Below are 27647 nucleotides of genomic sequence, written 5' to 3'. Positions count from 1 at the left end.
CCTTTAACCTATAGAATACCTGGTAAACCCGTCAAACGTTTATTTTGCACCTTTTAGTAATACAGAAATGATAATTTAAGTGATTTGTACACTCCAATGTCACCCATAATGATGATGATGCTGTTGGTTGACGATAATATCAATAATAATAATAATATTAATAATGGTTCTAACAACAACAACAATAATGATAATATAAACATTAACAATAATTATGATAAAACTTATGTATATAGCGCATTTAATTAGGCCTGCTATTGAGCCCCTTTAGGCTTAGGATTAAAAAACGGATACAATTCGACAATATACCGAAAGTACAATTCAAGTCATTTACCAAGTAAAGTGATTTAAAAAGTGCTGGTGAAAAAAGTTTTCATTCTGTTTTTCGACCGGCCAATATATATATATATATATATATATATATATATATATATATATACACTGTATAAACATCTTTATTTACCATTGCATCATGTTTATTCACCTTAATATTCAGGATCCAGTTCGTCTACACCCTCTTATGTGACTTCCAAGGGCGAAGGGCTCACTAACCGAATGGTAGTTATTGAGACAGCTGGCGCAGAGCAGCAGGGTGGTAAATAAATTCTCATTAAGTCACAATTTTCGAGCAATTGTGGTAATATGGATGCAAATGAAATGGTTACATGCAAATATATCATCTATTACTGACGATTTTATCATAAAAAGTGTGAAAAGGAGAATGATGAATTAAATAAAGAAAGGATTATCAGTACATGTATTTCTGGTATTTAATACAACTGTATTTCACGATAGCCTCAATATACACACATCATATAAGCATACGTAGAGTGAAAGAGAAGGTTGAGTTCTGGGGAGAGGTGAAACATATTTTGTGAGCATTATCGTTTTCATTATCCAAGTGTGGAAGAACATCAGAGAAAAAAATGTTCCCTGAAAATCATGGATCTTCAAATGCCTACATATTCTAAAGATGACAAGTAACAGCTTAAAAATGAGGCCCGATTTGTATGCTTTTGTTTATGAAGTCCCATATACATCTTTCTGTGTACAGTGCATGTTACTTTACCAAGACTGGGCCGAATTTCTTATCATTTTGATGACTACAGAACCTTGCAGTACACACCAATACTTATATGCTACATGATCCACCTTTTCTGATCGATATTCCAAGCTGTTTCTTTCACAATGCAATCGCATGACCATAACTGGTCTTTATCTTTAGGTTGCTTAAAATTATTAGAGTCTATACCCGGTATATCTGTTTGTACTAGTATATAAAACAGTGTAAAACTAGAGGAAGAAAGGGTCTTGTCTCCGTGCCCCATGCCCCCTATATAGGAAAATCATTGTGTGGTATTTGAAATGTCTGTGTACTATACCCAGCCGCGTACGCAGGGGGGGGGGTGGTTAGACCCCCCTTGAGTTTTTTTTATGTGTGTGTTGTTCGGGAACCCCCCCCCCCCCTTTGAATTTTTTTTTTGAATTTTTTTTTTTAAAATCCTAATGGATGACCTTAAAAAGATGATCTTACCCCCCAACGGAACGGAATGTCGATCGGTCATATTTTCAAACCCCAACCCCCCCCCCTTACCCCCCCCCCCCCCGCTTATTCAGCGGTTGGCTGAGTCGTTGCGAAATTTTTGGCCCGATTTCAAAATGTTAAAATCCCCCCTTGAAAAAATCCTGCGTACGTCATTGACTATAGTATAGATAGCAGTGGTAACTAATTGCCATTTAAAAAATTAATGTGGCTCATACCGGCTAAAAAATTGTAACAACACTTATAACAATTTCTTGTCTTTTTCCTAGGTCACCAGGTCATCATTTATATCAGTATTGGCATCGTCTCTGGCCTCCTCATCATCAACGCCATCATTGTCGTGGTCGTTATTTGCAAAAGACATAGAAGGTAAAGCTTATTATTATTATTATTATTATGTCTCATAATGCCTTTAATGCTGTACATGTTTGTACGCGTTTTGATGTGCTTACTCGCACCGTGCTGGTTTCGTCTTTTACGTCCAAGACTTGAAAATCAATAAAATTGACCTTTACCCATGCAACAATTTTGTTGTATTTTACGTCCAAGACGTGAATATTAAAATAAAATTGTTTGGGAGACATGAACCATGTACATGTACACGTAAAGCACGGTAAGCCTTACATGATATGAGTTGGGAGACGTTATCACACTTCTCTTTTGGGGTCGATAAGCGTTTTCGTACATACACACTCTGAAGCTTGAAGTACTCTCCAGGATAGCCCAGACCACAGCTGCAGTGACCAAACTAAAAGTCATCTGGACAGACAAAAACATCGCCATCAGCTCCAAGATCCAGGCCCGTAGCCAGGCGCGTACGCAGGATTTTTTCAAGGGGGGGGGGGGGGGGGGGGGTTAACATTTATAAATCGGACCGAAAATTTCGCAACGACTCAGCCAGCCGCGTAATAAGCGGGGGGGGGGGGGGGGGGGGGGGTAAGAGGACACTTTTTTTTTTTTGGTCCAAAATTTGAAAAATTTGTCATTTGGCTCCGTTGGGGGGGGGGTAAGGTCACCTTTTTAGGTCAGCCATGGGAATATTTTTTTATTTTTTTTTATTTTTATAATTAAAAAATAAATAAATAATAATAATCAAAAGGGGGGAGGGGTTGTTTAGCCTGCCCGTAGCCAAGATCGGTTGAATGTTTTTAGACCCCTCCCCAGGACGTCCGTCAACATGTATGTGCCCCCCAAACATCAAACTCTGGCTACGGCCCTGCCAAGATCAGACTGATGCACTCCCTGGTCATGTCCATATTTTTGTATGCATGTGAAACGTGGACCATAACAGCTGACATTGAAAGAAGGATACAGGCACTGGAGATGAGATGTTTCCGCAAACTCCTCGGTATCTCGTATAGAAATCACATAACCAATGAGGTAGTGAAAACCAGAGTTGAAAACGCTATTTAAGTAAAAAGACGCAAACTGAAGTTGTACGGGCACATCACACGATTATCTGGACTGGCCAAGACTATCCTACAGGGAACAGTACGGGGAGGAAGACGAAGAGGCAGACAGAAGAAACGATGGGAAGACAACATCAAAGAATGGACTGGCCTTGACTGGAACATCATACGGCGGAAAGCTGAGAACCGCGAGGAATTGAGGAAGCTGGTTGTAAAATCTACAGTGGTGCCCCAACAGTCAGCCAGACTACGGGACCATTGAGATGAGAAGAGATCGTACTATGTTGAGAAGTTATGCACTTTGCCATTTTGGGGAAGAGCTAATAAAAACGTTTAAAAAAGGCGGTATACATGTACGTGCTTTTGACAGTTCTATACAGGCGCGGATCCAGGATTTCTTAGGGGAGGGGGCCCAATTTTTTTTTTTTGCTCCCGAAAATTTGAAAATCGCGCCGGTCGAAAAGTCGCTCAGTGGGGGGGGGGGGGGTACAGAGCACAATTTTTTTTTTTTTTTTTTTTTTTTTTTTTGCTCCCGAAAATTTGAAAAACGCACCGGCCAAAAATTCGCTCAGTGGGGGGGGGGGGGGGGGGGGGAAGAGCACATTTTTTTTTTTTTTTATCCTCAAAAATATTTCAATTTGCACCCCCCCCCCCCCCCCCCCCCCGGATCCGCCACTGGTTCTATACATGGTATTGCGATTTGCGCGAGAACTAGGAATTGGAGACACGAACCATGTACGTGCACACGTAGAGTTCGACATGCCTTACATCATCGTTAGAATTGGGAGACGTCATCATGTTTTGTTAGGAAGTTTAGCACTCTGCCATCCGGGAAAAAATAACAAAACAGTCTTAAAAAGGCGGCTGATATATGCGCTATTGACAGTTCTACACATATTATTGCAAGTTGCGCAATTCTTCAAATGGGAAACGTGAACCTATTACATTTACATGCACACGAAGAGCACGACGTTCCTTACATCATGATATGAATTGGGAGACGTTATCATACCATGTTGAGAAGTTATGCACTTTGCCATCTGGGGAAAAAATAACAAAAACGTGTCTAAAGGTGGTATACGTGCTATTGACAGTTTTATACATGGTATTGCAATTTGCGCGAGAACTAAGAATTGGAGACGTGAACCTATTGCATGCACATGTAGACCAAAAGGTTCCTTACATCATGATATAAATTGGAAGACGTAATCATACTTTGTTAAGAAGTAATGAATTTCGCCATTTTCGGGAATTACTAACAAAAACGTTAAAAGAAGGTGGAATACGCGCTATTGACGGTTCTACAAATTTGTGCGAAAACTAGGAGAGAGACACATGAACCAATTACATGGACACTTTTAGAGCATGTATAGAGCATCATTATCAGTATAGTCCATCATCAACACACGCTATTCGTCAGTGCCATCATCCATCAACAACATCGCCACTCGTCATTAACAACACGCTATTCGTCAGTGCCATTATCCATCAACAACATCGCCACTCGTCATTAACAACACGCTATTCGTCAGTGTCATTATTCATCAACAACATCGCCACTCATCATTAACAACACGCTATTCGTCAGTGCCATTATCCATCAACAACATCGCCACTCGTCATTAACAACACGCTATTCGTCAGTGCCATCATCCACCAACAACATCGCCACTCGTCATTAACAACACGCTATTCGTCAGTGCCATTATCCATCAACAACATCGCCACTCGTCATTAACAACACGCTATTCGTCAGTGCCATTGTCCATCAACAACATCGCCACTCGTCATTAACAACACGCTATTCGTCAGTGCCATCATCCACCAACAACATCGCCACTCGTCATTAACAACACGCTATGCGTCAGTGCCATTATCCATCAACAACATCGCCACTCGTCATTAACAACACGCCATTCGTCAGCGCCATCATCCATCAACAACATCGCCACTCGTCGTTAACAACACGCCATTCGTCAGTGCCATTATCCATCAACAACATCGCCACTCGTCATTAACAACACGCTATTCGTCAGTGCCATCATCCATCAACAACATCGCCACTCGTCATTAACAACACGCTATTCGTCAGTGCCATCATCCATCAACAACATCGCCACTCGTCATTAATAACTCGCTATTCGTCAGTGCCATTATCCATCAACAACATCGCCACTCGTCATTAACAACACGCTATTCGTCAGTGCCATTATCCATCAACAACATCGCCACTCGTCATTAACAACATGCTATTCGTCAGTGCCATCATCCACCAACAACATCGCCATTCATCATTAACAACACGCTATGCGTCAGTGCCATTATCCATCAACAACATCGCCACTCGTCATTAACAACACGCCATTCGTCAGTGCCATTATCCATCAATAACATCGCCACTCGTCATTAACAACACGCTATTCGTCAGTGCCATCATCCATCAACAACATCGCCACTCGTCATTAACAACACGCTATTCGTCAGTGCCATTATCCATCAACAACATCGCCACTCGTCATTAACAACACGCCATTCGTCAGTGCCATTATCCATCAACAACATTGCCACTCGTCATTAACAACACGCTAATCGTCAGTGCCATTATCCATCAACAACATCGCCACTCCTCATTAACAACACGCTATTCGTCAGTGCCATCATCCATCAACAACATTGCCACTCGTCATTAACAACAACACGCCATTCATCAGTGCCATTATTCATCAACAACACGCCATTCGTCAGCGCCACCATTAACATCATGTCTATTTTGCTGTTTTTCTGAAAACCTTACTTTGGTTGTTTGACCATCGCCTTCTGTTTTCAGTCTTCACAAACTCAAGTTTGTATTTCCACCAGCGACCCTTTGTGTCGGTATCCTGCACGGTCTCAAATTTAGCAAAAGGTTGATTAGGGGTGTTGATGGTTCTATAATCACCAACAACCCAATCCAAGTCTTGCTATTATTTCTAATATGATTTGCGAGAGACCAGACACAGTGGAACAATATATAATTTAAATGAGCGTTTTTTTTATCCAAACCGTGATACAATCTTGCCTGGATATATTCCAAATACCAGCACATGTAAATATTATAAAAGGTAGTCTATTTATATAGGGAAAGACTGCCGCTTATCAGCAACACGCCACTTGTCAGCGCCACAATCCACATATCGTCGTCGTCGACTTCCGTATCAACGTATCTTCGTCTTCAATTTTCGTTTCGACGTTAGAAGGCCTGACTCTTATCTACCACATCGCGACTTTCGCTTTTTCCGACGTCGTCGGAAGTCGTCGGAAACGTGACTTTCCTTTTCCACATCTTCGACATCATCAACATCAATAATAACATCATAATATTACTACTGCTACTGGTAGTAATAAGAGTAATACTAATGATTATGGTTGATACAGGGCTTTCAGTTTCTAGAAAAAACAACGCTTTACCTTACTAATAATATTTTTTTCCTTTATTTCAGACGCTCTAACATCGCTCTAAGGCGGTCAGTCTGTGACAGGGAGGGCCAGGAACTCGATCCCTACACGTCGTTATATACAACAACTATGAAACAACCAGCCTACGAGGACATCAAAGCAACTAGACACGGAAATAGAGGTCACACAAATGCAATCGAGGGGGTAGAATATGAATATCAAACAATAGTTGAGCATACCTACACATCCTTAGATGCAACAACTATGGAGCAACCAGCCTACGATGACACCATAGCAACTACACGCGGAGATAGAGGCCAAATGAATGCAATCGAGGGGGTAGAATATGGAAATCAAAGAATAGTTCAGCAAACAGCTAGAGTCAAGAAATCAAACTTTGGAGTGGCCGATGAGAATACTGAGCCGGTATACGAGATGCTGAATTAAAATTGATTCCATGAAGTAGGACACAGAACGAGTTTTAAGAACAGTCATACCTGTCTAGAAAGGTCACTCAATGTAAAAAAAAAAAATGGCCACTAGCTGTAGATAGCTTCTACAACACACTTTTCTGTTTCTAGGGAGACAAAATACATAGCCAATAGCCCAATACATTTCAGACAGGGAGCCTTAATGGAGAGGTGGCCACGAAGACAAGTTTGATTCTATAGCATGAGCTCTAAATGAAGTTAATAATGTAGCGAGTTTGTCAAAATATTATAGGCCGTTACTTGTCGTTGTTGTTGTTCGTTGTTTTCATTCTTTTTATAATGAATAGTATATAGGGAGCGCTAGGCCTGTAAAATATCAAGGTTTCGGAAAGGATAGGGATTACAACTGCGATAAACAAGTGTGGGATTAGTTTTATTAGTACTGATCTTGAAGGAGGGAGTTTGATTGTATATGTGCCATTACTGTTTATGTGGGAGTGTCGTGGTCGAGTGGTTTAAGGCGCTTGACTTGGAGATGCGAAGGTCGAGGGTTCGAATCCCGACACGGCACTAATATCCTTTGTCAAGATAATAACCTGCACTTGCTACTCTCCACCCAAGTGTTAAATGGGTACGGTAGGATGCGACCGTCATTGTTGGTCAAACAGTTTTTGAGCGTCATGTAACGCCTGGCTGGAATGCTCCCCAGGGAGTGGAGATTGTGCACACATTGTGTGCAGGCAAGCACTGAATCCAATGACCGGGGTAATAGTATATTTGTAAAGCGCTTAGAGACATTTGTATTAAGCGCTATATAAAAATTAAATATTATTATTATTATCATTATATAGCCAAAGCGAAATTGCACTTTAATGTCATGCAGTGTCATGTCACTCGGTGCTTCCCTCGCTGCGCTGTTGGTACTCGCATCGAGTCCTCCGTCCGCTTTATGTGAATTGGATATTTGGTAAGTTGACCATGAGGTGGCAATAAACAGCAGGCTGGGGCAGAAAGTTAATCAGTTCATGTCGCTTTTATATTTTGAGATGGTCCTTACACGTATAGTATAGTAATATAGTATAAGTATACTTGAATCAAATGCAGGTGTTCTTTCTAGTAGTATACCGATGGTGATATTAGTCTACTATATCTAATCATGTCATAACAAAATAAAAAGTCTCTATAGTCTATTTTGGGGGTGCTAAGATTTGTGTAAAATTTATAAGTTGGCGTCCCTGACTTAATATTAATCCAGGCCTATTTTTGGGAGGGTAGAATAATTACAATATTGATACTAATGGCAAGTTTACCTTCATGAAATACAGATGCACTTTGTAGTAGTATGCAGATGGTCATATTAATTTACTATTACTATTAATAATGATGTCAAAAAAAATCATGTCTATCTTGTCATAGTTTTGATCACAATGCTGATTATACTTAGCTTTTGAACGATATTATATCTTATTAATATTATCTTTTTATGTATTCTCCTATCAAAGCTTAATGTAATATTCGTTTTAATATTGCTACGTTTTTCATGTGCTTTTATTTTAAACTGAATGTAATTCAGCTCGTGGGCGGATAATTTCAGTATTTGTAATAAACCATTCAATGAACTTGAAAAACAAACAATTGTTGGGGGACCAAGATTCTTGTTAAGATTTCATTTCAGGGTAATTAAATTCAACTTCTTTAGAAGCGTTCAGGGACTTTATTTCGTAATATGATATACCCTTTTCAAGAACGGTTTATCATTATTTCTCTTATTGTCATTATTTTTTATCATAATAATAATTGTTATTATCATCCTTAAAATCAGTGTTCTCATTATTATCCTTACTATTATTTTTATTAATACTTTAATATTGTTATTTTTATATTATCATTATTATTATTCTAAATTCCCCGACATATTAATGAGAAATGAAAAGGGGCAATTAAAATGGCACTAATTAGAAAGGATAAGGGAGCAAGTGTCAAAATAAAAAGGGGCACTAATCAAAGATAAAAAGGGGCACTTATTATAAAGTCAAAGGGAACACCTCTCAGATTCGAATAAGGTCACTCAGCGAGGATTTAAAAAAAGGGGTTTTTGTGAGAAAGGGAAGCGACTCTTGTTAAAAAAGGAAGGGGCATTTATCAGAAGTAAAAGAAAAAGTTACTTCTTAGAAAGAAAAGGAGGGAATGTGTCAAAATAAAAAGGGAGCATTCATCAGAGAGAAGGGGCACTCATCCAATATGAAAAGGGGTCCTTAAAAGAAGGGGGTAGAGGCACTTATTACAAAAGAAAAGGGCATTTGTTAAAGTACATTGGGCATCTCTCAGACGTGACAAGGGGCACTTATCAGAGGTGGTAAGAGGCACTTATAATAAGAAGAACGGGCACCTCTAAGAAATAAAAAGGGCACTTATCTTAAGTAAAAGGGGGCACCATTCCTATGTAAAAGGGGACACTGTATAGATACTTAAAAAGGTAGGGGCACTGTGCCCATCCACCCCTCTGCCTACTGGCTCCGCCGGCACTTGATGATGAAGATGCATGGTGATGGTGGTGGTGATAGCAGTGGCGGTGCCGGTGGTGGTGGTGATGATGATGATATTGATGGTGGTGGTGGTGGCCTGTGGGAATGGTGATAATGATGACGGTGAAATGATCATGAAGATGACGAAGATGTTGGTAGTTATGATTATGACCAGGCGCGTACGAAGACGGGGGGGGCGGTGGGATTAAGGGTTAACCCCCCTCAAATTTGTTTAATGTTCTGGTATCAGAGGATAAGCCGACCCTTACTTTTTGTCAAAAAATAATCTTTTTAAAACAAAACAAAACATTGTGTGTGTTTGGGTAAAAAAAAAAAAAAAAAAGACCTTACCCCCCCCCCCCCCCAAAAAAAAAGGATCCGGGCTAACTCGGACCAAACACAACTCAGCCCAGCTGCAAAAACGGTCATTTCTTTGTCATTTTGCACTAACCCTTAAACCCTAACTCTAACCCTTACCCTAAACCTAACCCTAAACCTGCAAAAAACTGACCGTTTTTGCAACTGGGCTGAGTTGTCTTTGGTTCGAGTTAGCCCGTTTTTTTAAAACAGTCGACTGATTGTGCATTATGTAGATTAGAGGGTAAGTTAAACTTTGGCTCCTCTGAGAATTGGTTGAGTGTTGAATCTCTTCAATTTTATTCAATCTATGTATAAACACGGAACAGGCGTTACAAAAACATGAGAATGTGCATAAACCTTTGACGACTAGCGGAATTCTGTATGAATGGGGAAAACAATGATATAGACATTTGCATAATTCACACTGATGAACATCGGAAAAGAAAAATTAATAAAAAGATGTTGAATTATTAAGAGGAGATAATGGCACTCTAAAAACGTATTATATGAAATTTACTGAAAATTGTTTCATTGGCAATCCCATTATCAAAGTTAAGGACTAAACAGGGAAATGGAACACGAGTCATGAAGTGGTCTGCGTGTGCGTTCGTGTGTTTGTGTATGTGTGTGTGTGTGTGTGTGCGTGCCTGTCTGTGTGTGTGTTTTTTTGTGATCTCGTCTAGGTATCGATTTAAAAAAAATATAGAAAAAAGGTTTAGGGTACCAAACCAAGGACACACATGAGAACTGTACATTCACTTAGTGGACACACACAAAAAAAAAACGTCCCCAGTTTCTTAACCAATGCAAATGTTTTTAATTTCATGCCCTAAGGGAAAGTGATAGGTCCTCGGTTACACAGAAAATTTCACACATGTGCTTACATTCCTAAAAACGTATGTTGTTGCATATAAAGTATTAAACATACACATGACTTATCGATTCTCACCAGAAACGCGTGTGTGTTCGAACAAGTATGCCAAATAAAAACACTATTCTAAAAACCAGATACCTTACTTTCAAAACTTCAAACAAAATGTGTGGCACATTAAATTGAAAGAGGTGAGCACTTATTCTATTGCAGTAGGGGCGGTCGATCACTAGGGGCACCTTTTCGCAGGAATACCGGTAAGGGAGGGAAATTATGTGAAAGACTGAAGAAAAGAAGAGAAGGATGGCGTGTGTGAGAGAAAGAGAGAGAGAGAGAGAGAAAGAAAGAAAGAGAGAGAGAGATAGAAAGGGGGTGATGTAAGGAAATAGTACTGGTCTGCATTTGAATGTTATGTTTTAAACAAGAGATGGCGTTCGTGATAACTCTTTTCTGAGTTATTGGTAGGTACCATAGAGATATATACTTAATATCTCTATGGTAGGTACTCTCGAAATCGATGATAAGGACATATTTATGAGGCCAATTCTAAATGGGTCCAGAAAATCAGGGGAAGCCCCTTTTAATCCTATTAAAGATGATGACATGGTTGAAAAATAATCATTTAAATCATTGATATATACTAGATCAATGATTTTGATATGCGAGAAAGAAGGATCAGCGGCGCCTCAAGTAATGCATTTTAAACAGCTGAAATGGGTTGCACTTGAATGGTTGAACACTTAATGGACAATATTCTGAATAGTGTGTACCGGTATTATGTGTACATGTATATTATAATCATTTTTAATATGTTGTTTAAGGGATATCGTCTGCTTTGATATTCAAGGACTGGCTGATTCTATAGTGGCTCTCGGGAAATTCATGCGCGCCGAGGGTTGATAGCAGCGGAGGCAAATTTCCCTTGAGCGTATAAAAACAGCCAGACCTCTCGTAGCAGTCGATATCTCTATGCTATTCTCTTCTTCCAATTTAATGATTTTAAGGCTAGTCTTAATGCCTAACATTCACACAGTTAATTGAAACAGTATTTCTCCTGCGGTTATTAATTTCGTCATTTGTGAATGTGTCTGCGAACATGTGCACCTATATATTTTTGTCTTCCATTCGTATTTCTATACGTACATTCCTGTCATGACTATTACATAAAATTTCTTCATTAATTCGTGTAATATACAGTAGGCTTGTGGGTGCACCATGTGAAAGAGAGGATTAAGGAGTCCTGAAAGTGTAAGTTAATCATGTATAGGGTTTAGAGACAATTAACTTTGAGCGCTGTATGAAGGTAAATTATAAATTAATTTATTAGTTTCTCTTTTGTGTGCACATTAACCAAGATTAATTCAGGATCAGTGAGTAATTTAATGATAAACTTGGATGTCCTTTTTCAGGGACATCGTGAACAATGAAGTTTATGCTTTAACAAAATTGGTAAATAATACAACCCAAATAATCTACAATAAAGTACATTTTTCTGAGTAAAATATAGTGATATCAATTTTGGCCGAGATACTCTAAATTGAGAAGCACGTAAAACTAAATAGACAGTATACAAGTTTACTTCAAGAACACATATATTTTTCATTATTTTACAAAGGGTTAAAGCCAAAAAATTAGTATATTTTGTATCTCCTATTATTTTTACATTATTTATTATCCACTTGTCTCTTTCCGTCAACCATGGCACATGACTGTATGTAAATTGTTCCATGAGATTTGCCAAATCTGTCGGTCAATTAAATCTGGTATCACCGAAGCCACTGGCCCGTCTGTGTGATCTCGTGGTATTAAAAGACATTGTCGTTCTCTGCCTGTGACACGGTTCGATTCCCGGGGGAGACAATTTTGTTCAACCTTTGCAAAGAAATTAAATAAGAGAATAGCAATGGGGACCTTGCATTTAAGTAACGCAACCATTAATATTGAATTTCCGCTCGTTATATACATAATTATATATATCATTTAATGACTAAAAATTATTAAAATGAATTGAAAAACACCCATCGAACCATCATCATCACCATCATACTTTTTTAACAATGAAAAGACATATTCTCTGAGTAATACACCAAAAAAAAAAATTAATCATCTGATCATAAATAATTCGATAAGGTGCATACAAATGTACATATATGATTTCGTCATTGAAATATAATAAAGATGATAACCAATAACAATCACTTGTTTGCCCCAATATGTGGTGACGGAATATTGGTAATTGCGAAATACTCGGAGAACAGGGATGGGGGGTTCAACCTACACCAAGGCCACTCCTCCCCTGCCTAGTGTACCAATGTAACATCAGGTTCTCTTAATAAGATCTTCTTCTTGCTTAAAAATAAGTGAATAAAAACTCGTTTACATTTTTAAAAAAACAAGTAAGAATGAGTGCTTAGCTATAGTTAAAACCTCAACTGTGCCATTGGCCTTTAAAAAATTGGTGGTGCAACTAGCATCTACATCATTCCTCTCATTGTGTTTGGTGTCATCCTCTGCATCCTTAGGGAGACTGGCGGCAACATCATTGTTGGTGTAATCAACCTGATCATCATTAACAAGTTAGCCCCCATTTCGTACGGATGTGAGGCTTCCGGACGCAGTAGAGTAGAAAGATGAAAAATCCTTGGAAGGAGTTCAGGACGACGAAGATTGGCTGAGCCACCTGTTAAACGCAAATGTTTCAGAAATAATAATTAGGTATATGGCATTCTCTGTCATGTTCAAAAGATACTAAACATCTAAAGAGTTAATGCTATTGTGTGTAGTTATCATAACTGAGTTCTCAAGATACTTCTTAGAAGAGATAGATACCGCAATGACTTATTCTTGAAGCTAGTTGGCTTTACCTGACTGAATAACGGGATCAAAAGCAGATATCCGGTGACCCAGGTCAGACCGAGCAGGAGCAAGATGCAGATTGCATTCTGGACGAATTCGATAGCCTCTTGGCGTTCTACCTTAGCCTCTCCTTTCATCCGACCAGCGATGTTGGCAGATCGGATCAATTGTCGAACCACCAGGATGAAGATGACAATGTTGATGAGGAGGATGATGGACATGGGAATCAGGAGACCACCGATTTGAGCCCATAATTGTAGAAAGCAGCTGTTGATAGTAAATATGCATTTTATAAAGTGACTGAATTAAGTCAATCAGTACTGACTATCCTAGCCATAGTTATACAAAATGTCCATGGTCCTTGAAACATTTAACTCGCCATTGTAAATGATTTCCCATTATTTATTCTGACAAGTCCAAGCTTTGTCATCCATAAGCTACCAACAACATCAGAGATTGTAATACTCATGAGATACCAATATACCCAATGCCTAAACACTAGAATAGAGTACAGAAACTTCATCTTGCCGAATCCGAATTTTGAAGATCATTAGGTATACCCTAGGCTAGGCAATCCAATGTTCCAGCTTGACTTTCAAACGTTACCACTTACAGATCATCATGGGCGTAAGAGTCTCTAGCAATAGCTCCAGTAAGAACCACGATAAGTGCAGGAATTCCTGAAATGACATATGTGTTTAAGGAAATACAATGTTTATAGTCATTCACAATACGCCTAAATTGAACATGTGCCTAGCTCATTCATTTCTCCGTTTCTCTGATAGACCTACTCATGTTATCGCTGTGCTGTCCAGCTCACAAGTTATTACCACGGTTATGGCGACGCTATTATTATTTATACAATAAACTAGATATCCTGATGTTTATACTCTCTGGGGTTTAGGGTCTTCTTTGTACAAACTACATGAAATGCCGAGTATTTAATACCATTTAATATTAATAATTACAATGAAGAAATTACACATAAATGGCAACAATGACGAATTCATGTGCATTGTTAGATAATGCCTGTCTGACTATAATCCGTCTTAAAATGATCTTTCCATAACTATTGGCTAGTATGGTTAATTGAACATAATACACTACCAGAGTTTTGGAATTATTTTATTCATTAGAAAACAGAGAAAATAAAAATTTCCTGTGTTAAATTAATAGTTAAAGAATTACGTTTGATCGCCCATTCATTATTTTTTTTATTGCTGAGAGTTGGTTGCAGCATAGCAGGTTGCCGCACCTTGCCAAACTCATTGTTATGCTAATACTGTCAGTACCTACATCTACCCTGTTGGTCATAATGGTGGAATAATTTTGTTCACCCCAATTTATGGAATCATTTTGACAATGATTTATTCCTGATAGATCTAGATAACAGTATATACAATCTTGGATTTCATTGAATAACATTTTGCGAGTGTTTTTTTTTTTTTTGCGTGACTGCTATATAAAGCATGCTTATCAACTAGGGGACCTACGTCCTTAAGTCATAAATAACAGTAAAGAGGATTAATGCCTCACAAAAGGGCACTAATATAGCACATCGACACAGTTTTGATCCTGGGGACTCACAGTAACGAGGCCATTACGTTGCCACTGAATCATGAATGTACGCTACAGGGGCTAGGGTAGGGGATAGCCCCCACAAATAATATTTGTTTAAAGAAATGCCATAAATTATCAATAATTCATTGCATTTTCTCACGGTCCCCAACAGAAACAAAAATCCTCTGAGTGCCCATGCCTTGAACCATAATGCATGGCCGTGCGGAGGAATTTTCCTGTTAGGGACCGGGGTGGATGCAATAAATTATTGATAATTTATTGGAACGGAAAGAAATATCTTACCCCACGCAGCGAAGAAAGCCTTGATCATGAAATTCTGGATGTAGGTGTTAAAGATCTTCACAATCATGAGGTAGGTATTGTACCCTTCCACACCCATCCATGCAATGGAAGACAAAACAAAGTAGTGAACTAGAGCCGTCAGTAACCCACAAGGTCCAGCCCGGACCTCACGATAATATCTGATAGAATCCAGAGAGATCATGACGACGAATGTTGTGTAGAGACACAGCAAGGTCAGGCACAGACAGATGAAGATCTGACTAGTCTGTTTGGTCCTCAAACCCAAATCCCTATCAAGATTGTAACATTGAAATGAGGTTAGGAAAGCAAAAGCGTCGAAGCTAAAGTGTACCATGCATTTTACAGGCTTGCCATCACTTCATAAGCAACACAGAATAATATAAATGTCAAACAACAGCAACAACAAAGAAAAGAAGGAGATTACGTGATTGTGCTTTACTTATTTATCTCTTCTATTAGTGGGGGAAAAACCATAAGAATGGCGACGCGTGCGGAATAAAACTAGTCCGGCTGTAACTATTCACGACGATGTCAAATGGGAAATATACGTACTAAAAAAAAATCGATTTAAATACGCTTCCTATTCTATGCAAACAGAACACCATGAGGCAGAGGATGTGATCTACGAAGTTGATAATATATCAATATACGATATCGATATGATATAAACAAATTAATATTGTAACCTATTTATGAACCTCGTCACGCCCTACATGACTAAGCAACTAATGATTTTACGGCAGTTTCTCTTCTCCTTTTCCCCCTCCTCCTCCTCCCCCTTCTCTTTCTCTTTTTATCACGAACTGTACATTGTTGAGAGTAGTTCTCAACTGCCCGGCTATTTCAAACAGAAGTGATACCGAAGAGAACTGTGCTGTAGGTTTATACGTACTTCACAAGTCATTCGATTACGAGATAATTTCATCAAAAAAAGGGGAGGGTATTTACATTTGCATGATTATTTACTAAATTCTATAAATGCATCTTTTTCACAGTTTATGTGATATTTTTTATTCAAATGCTACCAAATAAAATCGAAGATAAAACGACTAGAGTATAGTATGTATTCTGTCTTCTTTGTATTACATTAACAATTGCATGTTTTTTCCAATGAGCTCACTTGTTCCACAGGTAGGTTGCCAATGTGACAAGAAGACTGAAGATAGAAATACAGCATCCAATGTAAGTCAGGATGTTGTATGCCTTGATAAATGAATCCTCCTGTCTATGGATATCCTGTGACATGAAGAAAAAAAATCAGCCCAAACTAAAACTTCTTCGAATGCACAAATGAAACTGATTATTTGCCCATGAGCTCTCATAAAGTCTATACATAGACCATATTATATTCTCCATTAAACAATTATTGGCTTGGTTGAGAGCTCGTCACATGACCAGAAATATTTCAACTATTTTAAGGTTGCTCGGAAAAAGTACTATTTGGGAGTACTACTGGGTTAACATTTATAAATCGGGCCGAAAATTTCGCAACGACTCAGCCAGCCGCTGAATAAGCGGGGGGGGGGGGGGGGGGGGTTGGGGGGGGGGGGAAGAGGACACTTTCTCTTTTTTTTTTGGTCTCGAAATTTGAAGAATTGACATTTTGCTTTGTTGGGGGGGGGGTGAGGTCACCTTTTTAGGTCAGCCATGGGGATATTTTTTTTTTTTTTTTTTTTAAATAATTAAAAAAAAAAAAAAAAAAGGGGGGGGGGGTTAGGGGGGTAATGGGGGAGGGGGGGTTTACACACAAAAAAATTCCAAAGTTTAACCCCCCCCCCCCCCCCCCCCCCCCCCTGTGTACGCGCCTGACTTGGACATGAAATTCTTCATTTTAGTATACTGGTTGAAATCAAATTGTTTTTTCATAGCCTACGACATAAATCTAAAATCACCTTTACGGCTACACTTGGCTGCTGAATGTTGAGCAACCCGCCATCGGCAACCTCCACACGATTGATTTGTTCCTCAAAAGCCTGGACAAATTTACTTATTGCCCCACCTTCTTCCTCTGCGGCTTCAAGTTCCTCCGTTTCTACCTGAGCTACATTGCTCACAATACTCGTTATAGACTCTGTTACCTGTCAATTCAAATACAAAAGAAGAAGATGATTTAAAATATAATAGGAGAAAGTTGCCTAATCTCGGAAATCAAACTGAATGACGATGGGGTATTGAATAACATGATAGCCTTAGCACAGCTATTATTTTAAAGCTGTTACACAACTTCTGGAAGAAGTCAAAAAGATATGAAAGGACAGACCTAAATCTCTATTGGAGCAAATACAATATTATATCAAAAATTCCAAAAAGAGCCTGATACGGGGTTAGGCTCTTGTAAATTCATCATTCATAACTAGTTTAGCTTTCAGGTGTCCAATGTTGTTGAAACCGGTTATGGGATTTACCTCATTCACATCTATTACAATTTCATACATGTATCGGAGGGAAGACATCGTTTTTTTCCCCAAGAGATAATTATCGGGACATAATAAAATTCGTCAACCACATCGCAACTTCATGTTCAATAGGATTGGTCTGGTATCGTGCAGAATACCTCTTCACTAGTCAGATTTTGCTGCACAATGTTAGATGTTATCTCTGCCACAAGTTTGATGTCATTTGATGTGATATCTTCGATGTTGGAAGTTACAGATGATAAAACAAATGCTAAGAACTCAAAATCGTCCAATGCATTTGTGAATGGAATGACATTTAAACAATCAGTAGAATTGATCGACCGTGGGCTATTCATTACCTGTTACGCTTGATTTTATACTTTTAAATGTAAAGTAACGATACATTCAAAATAAGAAGTTCTGTAAGAAAGGAACTTGAATATTTTTTGTGTAAATTTGTACACAATAGTTGGTAAAAAATAATGTACCAAATTGGTTGAAATCTACTCAATGATAGATTATTTTATTCTTATCTGCTTTAAAAAGAAAAAATTATCAAACTTTTTTTTTCAGGTTATCATGATCAGTGGTATCTACAATATACTAAACACAATTGCATTACATATGAAAGTTATTAATAAGCCTCTTTTCAATGATCGAAATTTGAAAAGAAAATTCCAAAAACCTTTGCAATTTCGGTGAGAATGTCTGTGACATTTCTAAATGGTCCGCAATTATCCACTGGCTGCCACTGGCTCTTGGTAATACCATCGCCGATACACAGAGCCCGTCCAATAGGTTCATTGGCTGTTCGGTATATTAAAAAAAGAAAGAAACATACCTTTATATATGATCACCAGAACGCTTGCAAACAATTATTACCATATACGAAGAAAGAAGGAGACATAAATAAAGTAAAGATGTATCTGATATGATTGAAATTTTCTCAAGCTATTCATGACTCTTGAACTATTCAATACGTTCAACAACACGAGCGGATCTAGAATATCAACTGAGGCCCGAGGGCTGGGTGCTTGGGGTTCCTGCATTTATTGTCTACGTGTCCCTCGCTTAAATTCATTTTTATTAATGAAACAGTTTGGGGGCTTGGATATCTATAGGGAGGTGCTTTTAGACTCCAAGTCCCTATCTAGATCCGCTAGTGTTCAATAATGAAGTGAAAACACACTACATCTGTTGAACATCATGATATCAAGGCTATTTGGGAAATGATATTGCGAGTAAATGAGTCGTTTTCGGTCGCGCAGTTGCCATTCATCATTAACACTTTACAGGAAAGAAAACGCGGCGGTTTTTTTTTTTTCTTTTTTTTTCGGTGGATTACCGCGCCATATCTGAACATGCCACTAGGGAAATGATCATATTGATCGTGCTATCCTACCTAATCCCCCGTCTACATCCTCAAATACAAAAAAATGAATGAAAAACCATCAAAACCAACCTTGAGTAGTGTTGAATGGACACATTCCTGTTGAATTTGCCCATTTTCCGTTCTCACCCATCGGGAATTGGACTTTTTCAAACCGAGGAGATATCCATGAGATATTCTGGCAAAAAGCTTGAATAAAAAGTATTGAAAATAAAATCCCCTTAACAAATTATAATTCCATGTTAGTTGTTACTTTGTTTATCTACTTTAAAGTGACTTGCTGCAAATTATGCAGGTATTCTTTTTTCAAAGATGTGTCAAATGCTAGGGATAGTTAAACATGCAGCGAGAAGGCGACTGGTTTAACTATTCAAGGCGCCATAATTTAAGTAGAGAAAGCGAGTTACGTGTATGAACAACTCGCCAAGGCGCCTTGCTTAAGCCGAGAGATGTCATCTCGTCTTGGCTACTTTCAGCAACTCGCATTCTTGTCTTCTCGGCCTGAAAGCGCTCTGATGAGTTTTATCTATTACGGGCCTTTTAGCATTTTTATCTTAAGCATGAGGCCTTGGTGACTTTAACAACTCGCCTTTGTCGCCTTCTAGGCCCTAGCAAGGCCCATTGGCGAGTTAAACAGATCGCCTTCTCTCTGCACGTTGAAGCTTCCGTACAATGCAGAGAACCTGATCACTATAAACAAGAATGAAAATTAAGAAGTACTTTATTAAATTAAGGGCCGAAAGGCCGCAGAAACAAACAAGACCCACGCACAAAAGAGCACACACAAACAAACAAGCACGCACACGAACACACGCACGCCCCCCCCCCCCCCACACACACACACGTAAGGGATTTTACAAAACATACTTTCTTCAGAGGGTAGCATTTGACATCGCAGTGTTGCCAAATTGAATTAAGAATATCTGTTAGAAATAAATGTTGGTACCTTCGAATTCAAGATGAATTCAAGGCTTCTAACAATACGATATTTTTGTCATGCTATGACATTATATTCATTTAAATTGTTGGTGAATTATCCCTATAACATTGTGATCGAACCATTTTCCCGATACTTATTTTTTAAAGCAACTGTTTAAAACAGGAAATGCAACAGCCGGCTAACTTCCGCTGACATAGCAATATTTTATTCGAAGATATTAAAACAGATAAAGATAGTTTTTAATTAGTTTCACTTTCGACACTTACATAAAATAGTATTGGGAGCACTACTCTTAAGATTATTTTTTTTTTAAATAACTGTACGATGTTTAATCACAGTTTAGCCCACCAATTTATGTTGCTTTGTCTAATTAGGATTTTATATGTTACCATAAGAAGAAAAGAAGAGAAGTAGAAGAAGAAGAGGGAAGAAGAAAAACAAAAGTAGGAGGTTGCGAAGAAGAGGGAGATGAAGAAGAAGAAGAAGAGGAAGAAGAAGAAGAAGAAGAAGAGAAAAGGAAGAAAGAATAAATTATAGAGAAAATTGGGAAAAGAAAGGTACACTTTAAACACTTTAAATAAAACGATATTGATCTGATATCAGGCGGCCTGGATTAAGATGTACCAAAAAACACCTTTTTCCCGATGTACCATGAAAACTTGGCGTTTACCAATACCGCGCAGTACACTTATTGTAAATAAAATACAATAGAACCAACGGTTTAAAGATTAAACACTTGACATATGAATAAAATGTCAAGAGCTTTCTTTACATTCCTTTCGTGAAAAGATGATGTTTGATATGGATATTCTAAGAGAGTCATACAGGTAAGCGACAAAACAATTTCAACCGCCACCAAAGCAAACGTGTACAACTTTACAAACCCTTGATCTTTAGATGTTATCATCAACAGTGGCGTACGCAGGATTTTTTCAAGGGGCTGGGGGGGGGGTTAAAATTGGGCCAAACATTTCGCAACGACTCAGCCAGCCGCTGAATAAGCGGGGGGGGGGGGGGGCGGGTAAGAGGACATTTTTTTTTTTTTTTTTTTTTTTGGGGGGGGGGGAGGGGGGGGGGGTCCTGAATTTTTACATTTTGACCCATCGACATTCCGTTCCGTTGGTGAGAGGGGGGGGGGGTAAGGTCATCTTTTCTAGGTCATCTGTAAGGATTTTTTTTATAAAAAAAAAAACACTCAAAAGGGGGGGGGCTTCCCAAAAAACATACACATAAAAAAACTCAAGGGGGGTAAACCCCCCCCCCCCCCCTGCGTACGCGCCTGATCATAAATGTATCATCGTCGCGATGAGTACTTCAAAACTGCTTTAAACTATGACCAATAAATCGAGGAAATGTCTACCTAGGAAACATTTCTGACATGCATGAATAACTTTCAACATAAATCCAACTAACTTCTGATGGCAACGATCGTAAACTATTTCGCCGGCATTAATCAAAAACATTAAAAACAGAAGAACAACTAAAATGTGTGAGTGTGTATGTCGAAAGTACTGTAAGTAATATTAATGCACATAAAATCATTAGAAGTTTTGATGTGACGACATATTTATATGCGTACAATTTTGATGGGCACCATATATTTCGGTAACAAGTGAGTTTTACTCTCAAAGAGGCAGTTCTCAGCGACAAGTTATCTGGGCTTAATTTCGTTTGATTTGATTTAATTCGTTTTTATTATTCCCTTTGACCCGTTCTATGTAAAATCCTTCTTCTTCTTCTTCTTCTTCTTCTTCTTCTTCTTCTTCTTCTTCTTCTTCTCTTATTCTTCTTCTTCTTCTGATGCTACTTAATCTTCTTCTTATATTATTATTATTATTCTGCTTCTTCTTTACCTTCTTCCTCTACTTCTTCTACTTTTTCTCCGGTTCTTTTCGTCGTCTTCTTCTTCTTCCTCTTCTTCTTCTTCTTCTTCTTCTTCTTCTTCTTCTTCTTCTTCTTCTTCTTCTTCTTTTATGTCCTTCTTCATTTTTTTAAACGGATGTAGAGGGCATGGCTCCCTTGTGCCCCCTCTCCGGAATTGTGACGTAATACGAAACTATTTACCACTCTCCTGCACTGGGTCAGTTGTCTGAATGAATGTCATTGGGTTAGTTATACCTCCGCCCGTGGAAGTCGCAGAAGAGGGAATAGTCGAAGTGAATCATGAACATCGTGGTAAATAAACATGATGCAAGGGTAAACAAAAATGTGTATATACCGTATGGTTTATATTGGCCAATCAACAACAACAAAAGAGCCCGAAGACTCATCAAATGTCCCTTTTGCAGCTAACATCAAATTCTGTAGAACTTTGCAGGAATTTTGCAGTTTAATAGCAGCGTCCTAAATCCTAATACTCAAATTATACTTGCTAGACTTCACTGTCAAACACTATTGAGTGGCTGACAGGCTTTTTTTCCTTCTTTGGTAAAAACATACATAAAATGAGCTGTAAAGGGTACATGAGCATCTGTCTACGTCCATAACCGACATGGCCAAAATTAATCTGATTGAAACTTTGCGCAGCATGAAACGTACCACCATTCGGTACAATGGTCTGAAAATCGAGACTGTTACTTACTGGCTCTATAGCTTTTAAGTCGATTCGACAACTAATAGTCGCTTTTTCCTTTTTTTAGGGAAGTTCTAAATAAGTATTATCTTTCGAATGCCGTTGGAATCTAACCTTTTCATTTTTTGGCCTGCAAATGGGACATCGTACCTTTATCAGGTTTACCAGGCATTCTATACATTCTATTTCAAACGGTTGAAGAGTATGAAGATAATCAAGAATGACATAAAACGGTGTGTAAGGAACCCACGGAGGGACCGCATTCATGTTCCTAAAACCTCCTGTAAAGGGGTATTTTTCACGCAAAAAAGTCCGGCTCGTAATACACACACAAAAATTGGCCCGTGTTGACTTTACACACCGGACTTAGGGGGGTGCTTTCAAAGGAAGGGAATATGCATACGCGTACCCTAAATAAAAGGGGGCGGAACGGAACCTAATCCGCCTAGCTTAAGCTAGGGTCTCAATTATGTAATTTATGTAGGCTAATTCACACCGGGCCATGCGTAGAGTTGCGTAGTGTTGCGTATCGACTACGCCGAGCGTACACTGCCCTACGCAGGCATACGTAACTATACGCTGAGGGACGCAATGGGGTACGCGGGTACTTTCGGCGTAGACACTATAAGCGAAAAGTACGTATTTTGTACGCAAGTCTACGTAACACTACGCTATAGTACGCCAAGCCTACGCAATAGAGAATCAGTAAAAGCTTGCGGACACAGTAAGCAACCGTACGAAACCCTAAGAAACCTGTACGCCAATTGCATACGCCATAGGTACGCGGTGCCTTTAGGGTACGTAACCATACGCCATCGTATGCCATGAATTCGGTACGCCACACGTACTACGCAACCCTACGCAAATCCGGTGAGAAAGAGTTTTAGGAAGGAATTGTGCTGTATAAAGCTATGGTCACACTGACCGATTTGTAGCATGGTCGGTCGCCGCTGGAATTTAGGCATCGCACGGCGATTTTTTTTTAGATAAGTTGAGCAGGCTGTAGAGCCCCAGCGATGGGTGGTCGGTACATTGTCAAAACTAGGCGAAATTTGGGAGCTTTTCCGCGCGGCGTCCCGGCAGTGACCGACTGATGACCCACCGATTCCCGGGCATTCTCCTACCCGCCATCGGTTGATTTAAAAGAAATTTTCCGTACCTCCTGCGGCCGGCCGCGCAGGGCTCCGCCGGGAATTTCTCATGGGCAGGCTCATTTTTCCCCACTTGCCCATTGGTTTTCTTGCTTTTTGGGGGCATTTCTTCAGTGAAACAAAGTAAACTTCGGGTAGAAATCTAGCTGTTGTGTCTTGTGGAGCGTGCTGATCGATCATTATCGTTATATGCGTGAGTTTACGCGCGCGTCAACTAGTCTACTCAACAATTAGTCGTTTCACTGTTTACTGAGAGTAAACTGCGATGTCTCTTCTAGAAATATTTGAAGACAGTATACCGGCAAGGAACAGCTCACATCAAGAGCAAAACATATGTTAATGATTGGTTCACTTTAAGTCATTAAACTTTAAAGTCATTCTAAATTAAACAGAACCTACAAGTACTCATGGAATTAAAAAAAAATATTTCGTGAACCAAAATATTATAAACAGTCATAATGTAAAATTACTCGCCTATACATTTCGGAAGACCATGGTTCCACATAACGGCATGGGTGCTGTTCGCAATGTCATCTTCTCTGCGACCGTACATCTGCACGCATTGGATAACGTCAGGTCCTTCGAGTGTGAACCCATCGGAGCAGTTGAAATATATCTTGCTGCCGTAGCGCAGAGAGCCGGTTTCATTGTACCTGAATCCATTTCGAGGGGTACCAGGGTCTTCACAAACACCTAAGTCAACTTAAAAACAAAAATTGGATTACAACGAAAAGTGTATTATATTTTGAGGGAATTTGTGCGAATACTGGCCAAGTATGGATGAGCTTAATAACGTTAACTATAGAAAGTCCAATTTTGTTTAAATTCATTAATGAGTTTGTTTATATTAATTAATAGCGTAGATTTTTGCAGGCAAAGTTGTTCAAAAATGAAGAAATTACCAGAGATGGGATCGTGTTTCTTTATATGATAGTTTTATACATTGTTAGCAGAAGTACTTCCCTTGTAACCAGCGTACTAAGTAGTAATTTTAGATATTTTGTTTTCCTTCGGCGGAGGCAGAGGGAGCAAAGAAAAAATCGCAAGGCACATGTTAAAAGGGGATGCAAGAACCCTAAACCCGACCGCCCCCCCCCCAAGTCCGGTGTGTAAAATCAATACGGGCCAATTTTGGGTGTGTTAAAAACCGGACTTTGCTGCGTGAAAAGTACCCCTTTACCGGACATTTTTGGAACATGCATGCGGTCCCCCCGTCCCCGGAGGCGTAATTTTTTTACCCACTTGAGCTCCGGACCCCAGTATGAACTCATTTGCATACAGCCAATCAGAGCTCATCTTGTCAGATGTCGGATGCGAAATTCGAAACGGCGATGCGAAGCTCTAGCTTCACACACACAGCGCATGGTGGGCGTGCATAGGCTTGCAAATGTTTCATTTGTGCTCTAGCATATACCTTTAGCAAATTTATTATAGATCTACACCTCTAGTGATATCAGCTAATGTAATTGCTGTGCAAAAAATATCAATTAGCACGAAGTTAAAGTTACTCTAGCAATCAAAGGTACGCCTTATCGTCATCGAAGCTATATATAGGGACTCATTTCTTAAAATTTTACGGTTGATAATTTATTATACATCTAGACTATATACACCTCTAAAAGGCTATAAGATCAGCTTTATTGTGTTACTTCTTTTATTGCAGGAATGCTTACCTGAGAACTACCTAAGCAATTTCTTAAGCTGATATCATTAGAGCCTTTTAGAAGTGTAGATCTATAATAAATTTCTCAACTGTAAAATCTTTAGAAATGAGTCCCTATATAGCAGCTTTAATGATAAGGCCTATCATTGATTGCCAGAATAATTTAACTTAGTGCTAAGTAATAACTTTTCAAAGCAATTTCATAAGCTGATATTATTATTAGAGGTGTAGATCTATAATAAATTTGCTAAAGGTAGACACGCTAGAGCACAAATGAAACTACATTGTACTTCCAAGCCTATAGCAGTGCCATGGCTATACACACACAATGCATGCTGACATAGACAAGACGCTAGTTGTGTGTGAGGAGCTTCGCATCCGTAAAATCATTGCAAGCTAGTTATTGACAAGATGAGCTCTGATTGGCTGTATACAAATGAGTTCATACTGGGGTCCGGAGCTTCAGTGGGGAAAAAATTACGCTTCCCGGAGTGGGGGGGGGGCCGGGCCTCAACCCCTCCTCCAGCTCCCTAAGCCCCTCCCCCAAAAGTGCCCCCTCCCTCAAAATAAAATATTTATATATGAATAAAATATTCTTGAACCGCTCATGTCTTCACCTTGGTAAATGGCGATTCTATCTGAGCCCCCACATGATTCTAGGGTATCTGCAGTACTGCAAAGACGGTCACATTCCCCACCCGAAGCGATTCCATGTTTGATAAGGTTTTCATCTTGTCCTCCGCAGAAACATTGGAACGTGAATTCTACACCTGCGTAGAAGTATCCTTCCTCTGCGCATGCGTTAATGCACAGGTCAATCGTTGGAATGATACGGGGACCATCGGGAAGCACACGATCTCTGGCGGATCCTACAGAGTCATCATCCCTGAAACATCCAATATAACCTGGTTCTGAATTAAAGGGGGGAGAAAAAAAGAATAATATAAAAACTTCTCACAAAATTCAGCTAGTTTTCAATGGTCACCCCTGTGTTTTATTTGTTTTGCAGTTATTCCACATGTTTGTTCTTCCTACATATTTCATATAATTATGCTGTCATGATAAGTCCCAGGACTATGAATTAGTTTCAATGAATGTAAATATAAGTTTAACCAATCATGAACATCCTGTACAGAAGGTTCGAGATTATGGATAGAGCTGGCTGCATTGCCTTGGTTAAGTTTGAATGAAGTGATTATTTCAATATCATCTGCATAAATGTGACAGCGAAAAAAGTGGTGTTGAAGAATACTTTTTAGACCAATATAATAAAGTAAGAACCGGATTGGCCCGCCCACAGAGCCCTGTAGGACTCCACATGTCAAAGGTTAAAAAAGTCTAAAGTATAATTATTAATCAAGACAGACAGCCATCCATATGTGAACATTCGTATTACATTCCGTCACTATGTATTAACCAGTGCCAAGAATAATCATGTGGACAACAAATATTTTAAAAATCAGCGCCAACAAGAATATAGGTATACATGCACATCAATAAGTGAACTAAAAATGATAAGCAAACATTGCAACATAGTTACCTTTGCAAGTAACAGCTCCAATCGATGTATCGAGATAACAGCTACATTCACTGTCGCACGTTTGACATTGCATATTCGTCCCATCTATAAAAAAAGGATTTATCACAGTTCCTTCGAATGAATTCTATTTCCGTCTGTATAGGATGTCGGTATTTGGGATACGAGATCGTTGGTAGTATGGAATTATTAGTATTTAATTAATATTATTATCATTATCATGATCATTATTATTATCATTATTATTATCATTATTATTATTATCATCATTATTATTATGATTACTATTATTGTTATTATCTTTATAATCATTATCATTATCATCATTGCTGTCGTTTTATGATAATTCTCTTCAGTTGGTACTGTACTGGTTTGATATTACACTTACCTGCTGAACAGTCTGTAAAATATGTTGATATATCATTATCGACTAACATCGGCCACTCATCAGCATCATCGTTGAAATCCGATGCTGTAAGAAGTCGAGAAGTTCCTGGGAAGTTTAGCTGACTACAAACTATGCTTGCTAGTTCGAAGCTCCAATTTTCTTGACAAACGAGCCCCCATCCGATGTCCTGGATGAAGACCTCAACGATGCCGGCATTGGGTCGATCTTTGGTGATCAATCTGTAGTCTGCAAAGGTTATTGAGATTATTCTATTTATCATAGAGTATGTTGTATAT

General features: G+C 38.9%; 2 protein-coding genes across 2 annotated transcripts; one reads left to right on the top strand and one right to left on the bottom strand.

The window, feature by feature from the left end:
• Nucleotides 1-501: 501 nt before the first annotated feature.
• LOC115923237 lies at nt 502-6834 on the top strand. Its single transcript, XM_030983629.1, has 3 exons — nt 502-595; nt 1813-1912; nt 6432-6834. Exons 1-3 carry the CDS (start codon nt 556-558, stop codon nt 6832-6834), a joined length of 543 nt encoding a protein of 180 aa, XP_030839489.1. The 5' UTR covers nt 502-555.
• A 6309-nt stretch (nt 6835-13143) lies between these two features.
• LOC115923236 (adhesion G-protein coupled receptor G2-like) lies at nt 13144-13811 on the bottom strand. The gene is made up of 2 exons (XM_030983628.1): nt 13439-13811; nt 13144-13254 (listed from the first exon to the last, which is right to left on the bottom strand). Exons 1-2 carry the CDS (start codon nt 13649-13651, stop codon nt 13144-13146), a joined length of 324 nt encoding a protein of 107 aa, XP_030839488.1. The 5' UTR covers nt 13652-13811.
• Between the last annotated feature and the right edge of the window lie 13836 nt (nt 13812-27647).

This window comes from Strongylocentrotus purpuratus, unplaced genomic scaffold, assembly GCF_000002235.5.
Source record: "Strongylocentrotus purpuratus isolate Spur 01 unplaced genomic scaffold, Spur_5.0 spur5_scaffold_13, whole genome shotgun sequence".
NCBI lineage: Eukaryota > Metazoa > Echinodermata > Echinoidea > Camarodonta > Strongylocentrotidae > Strongylocentrotus > Strongylocentrotus purpuratus.
This window is presented reverse-complemented; position numbering and strand designations above follow the sequence as displayed.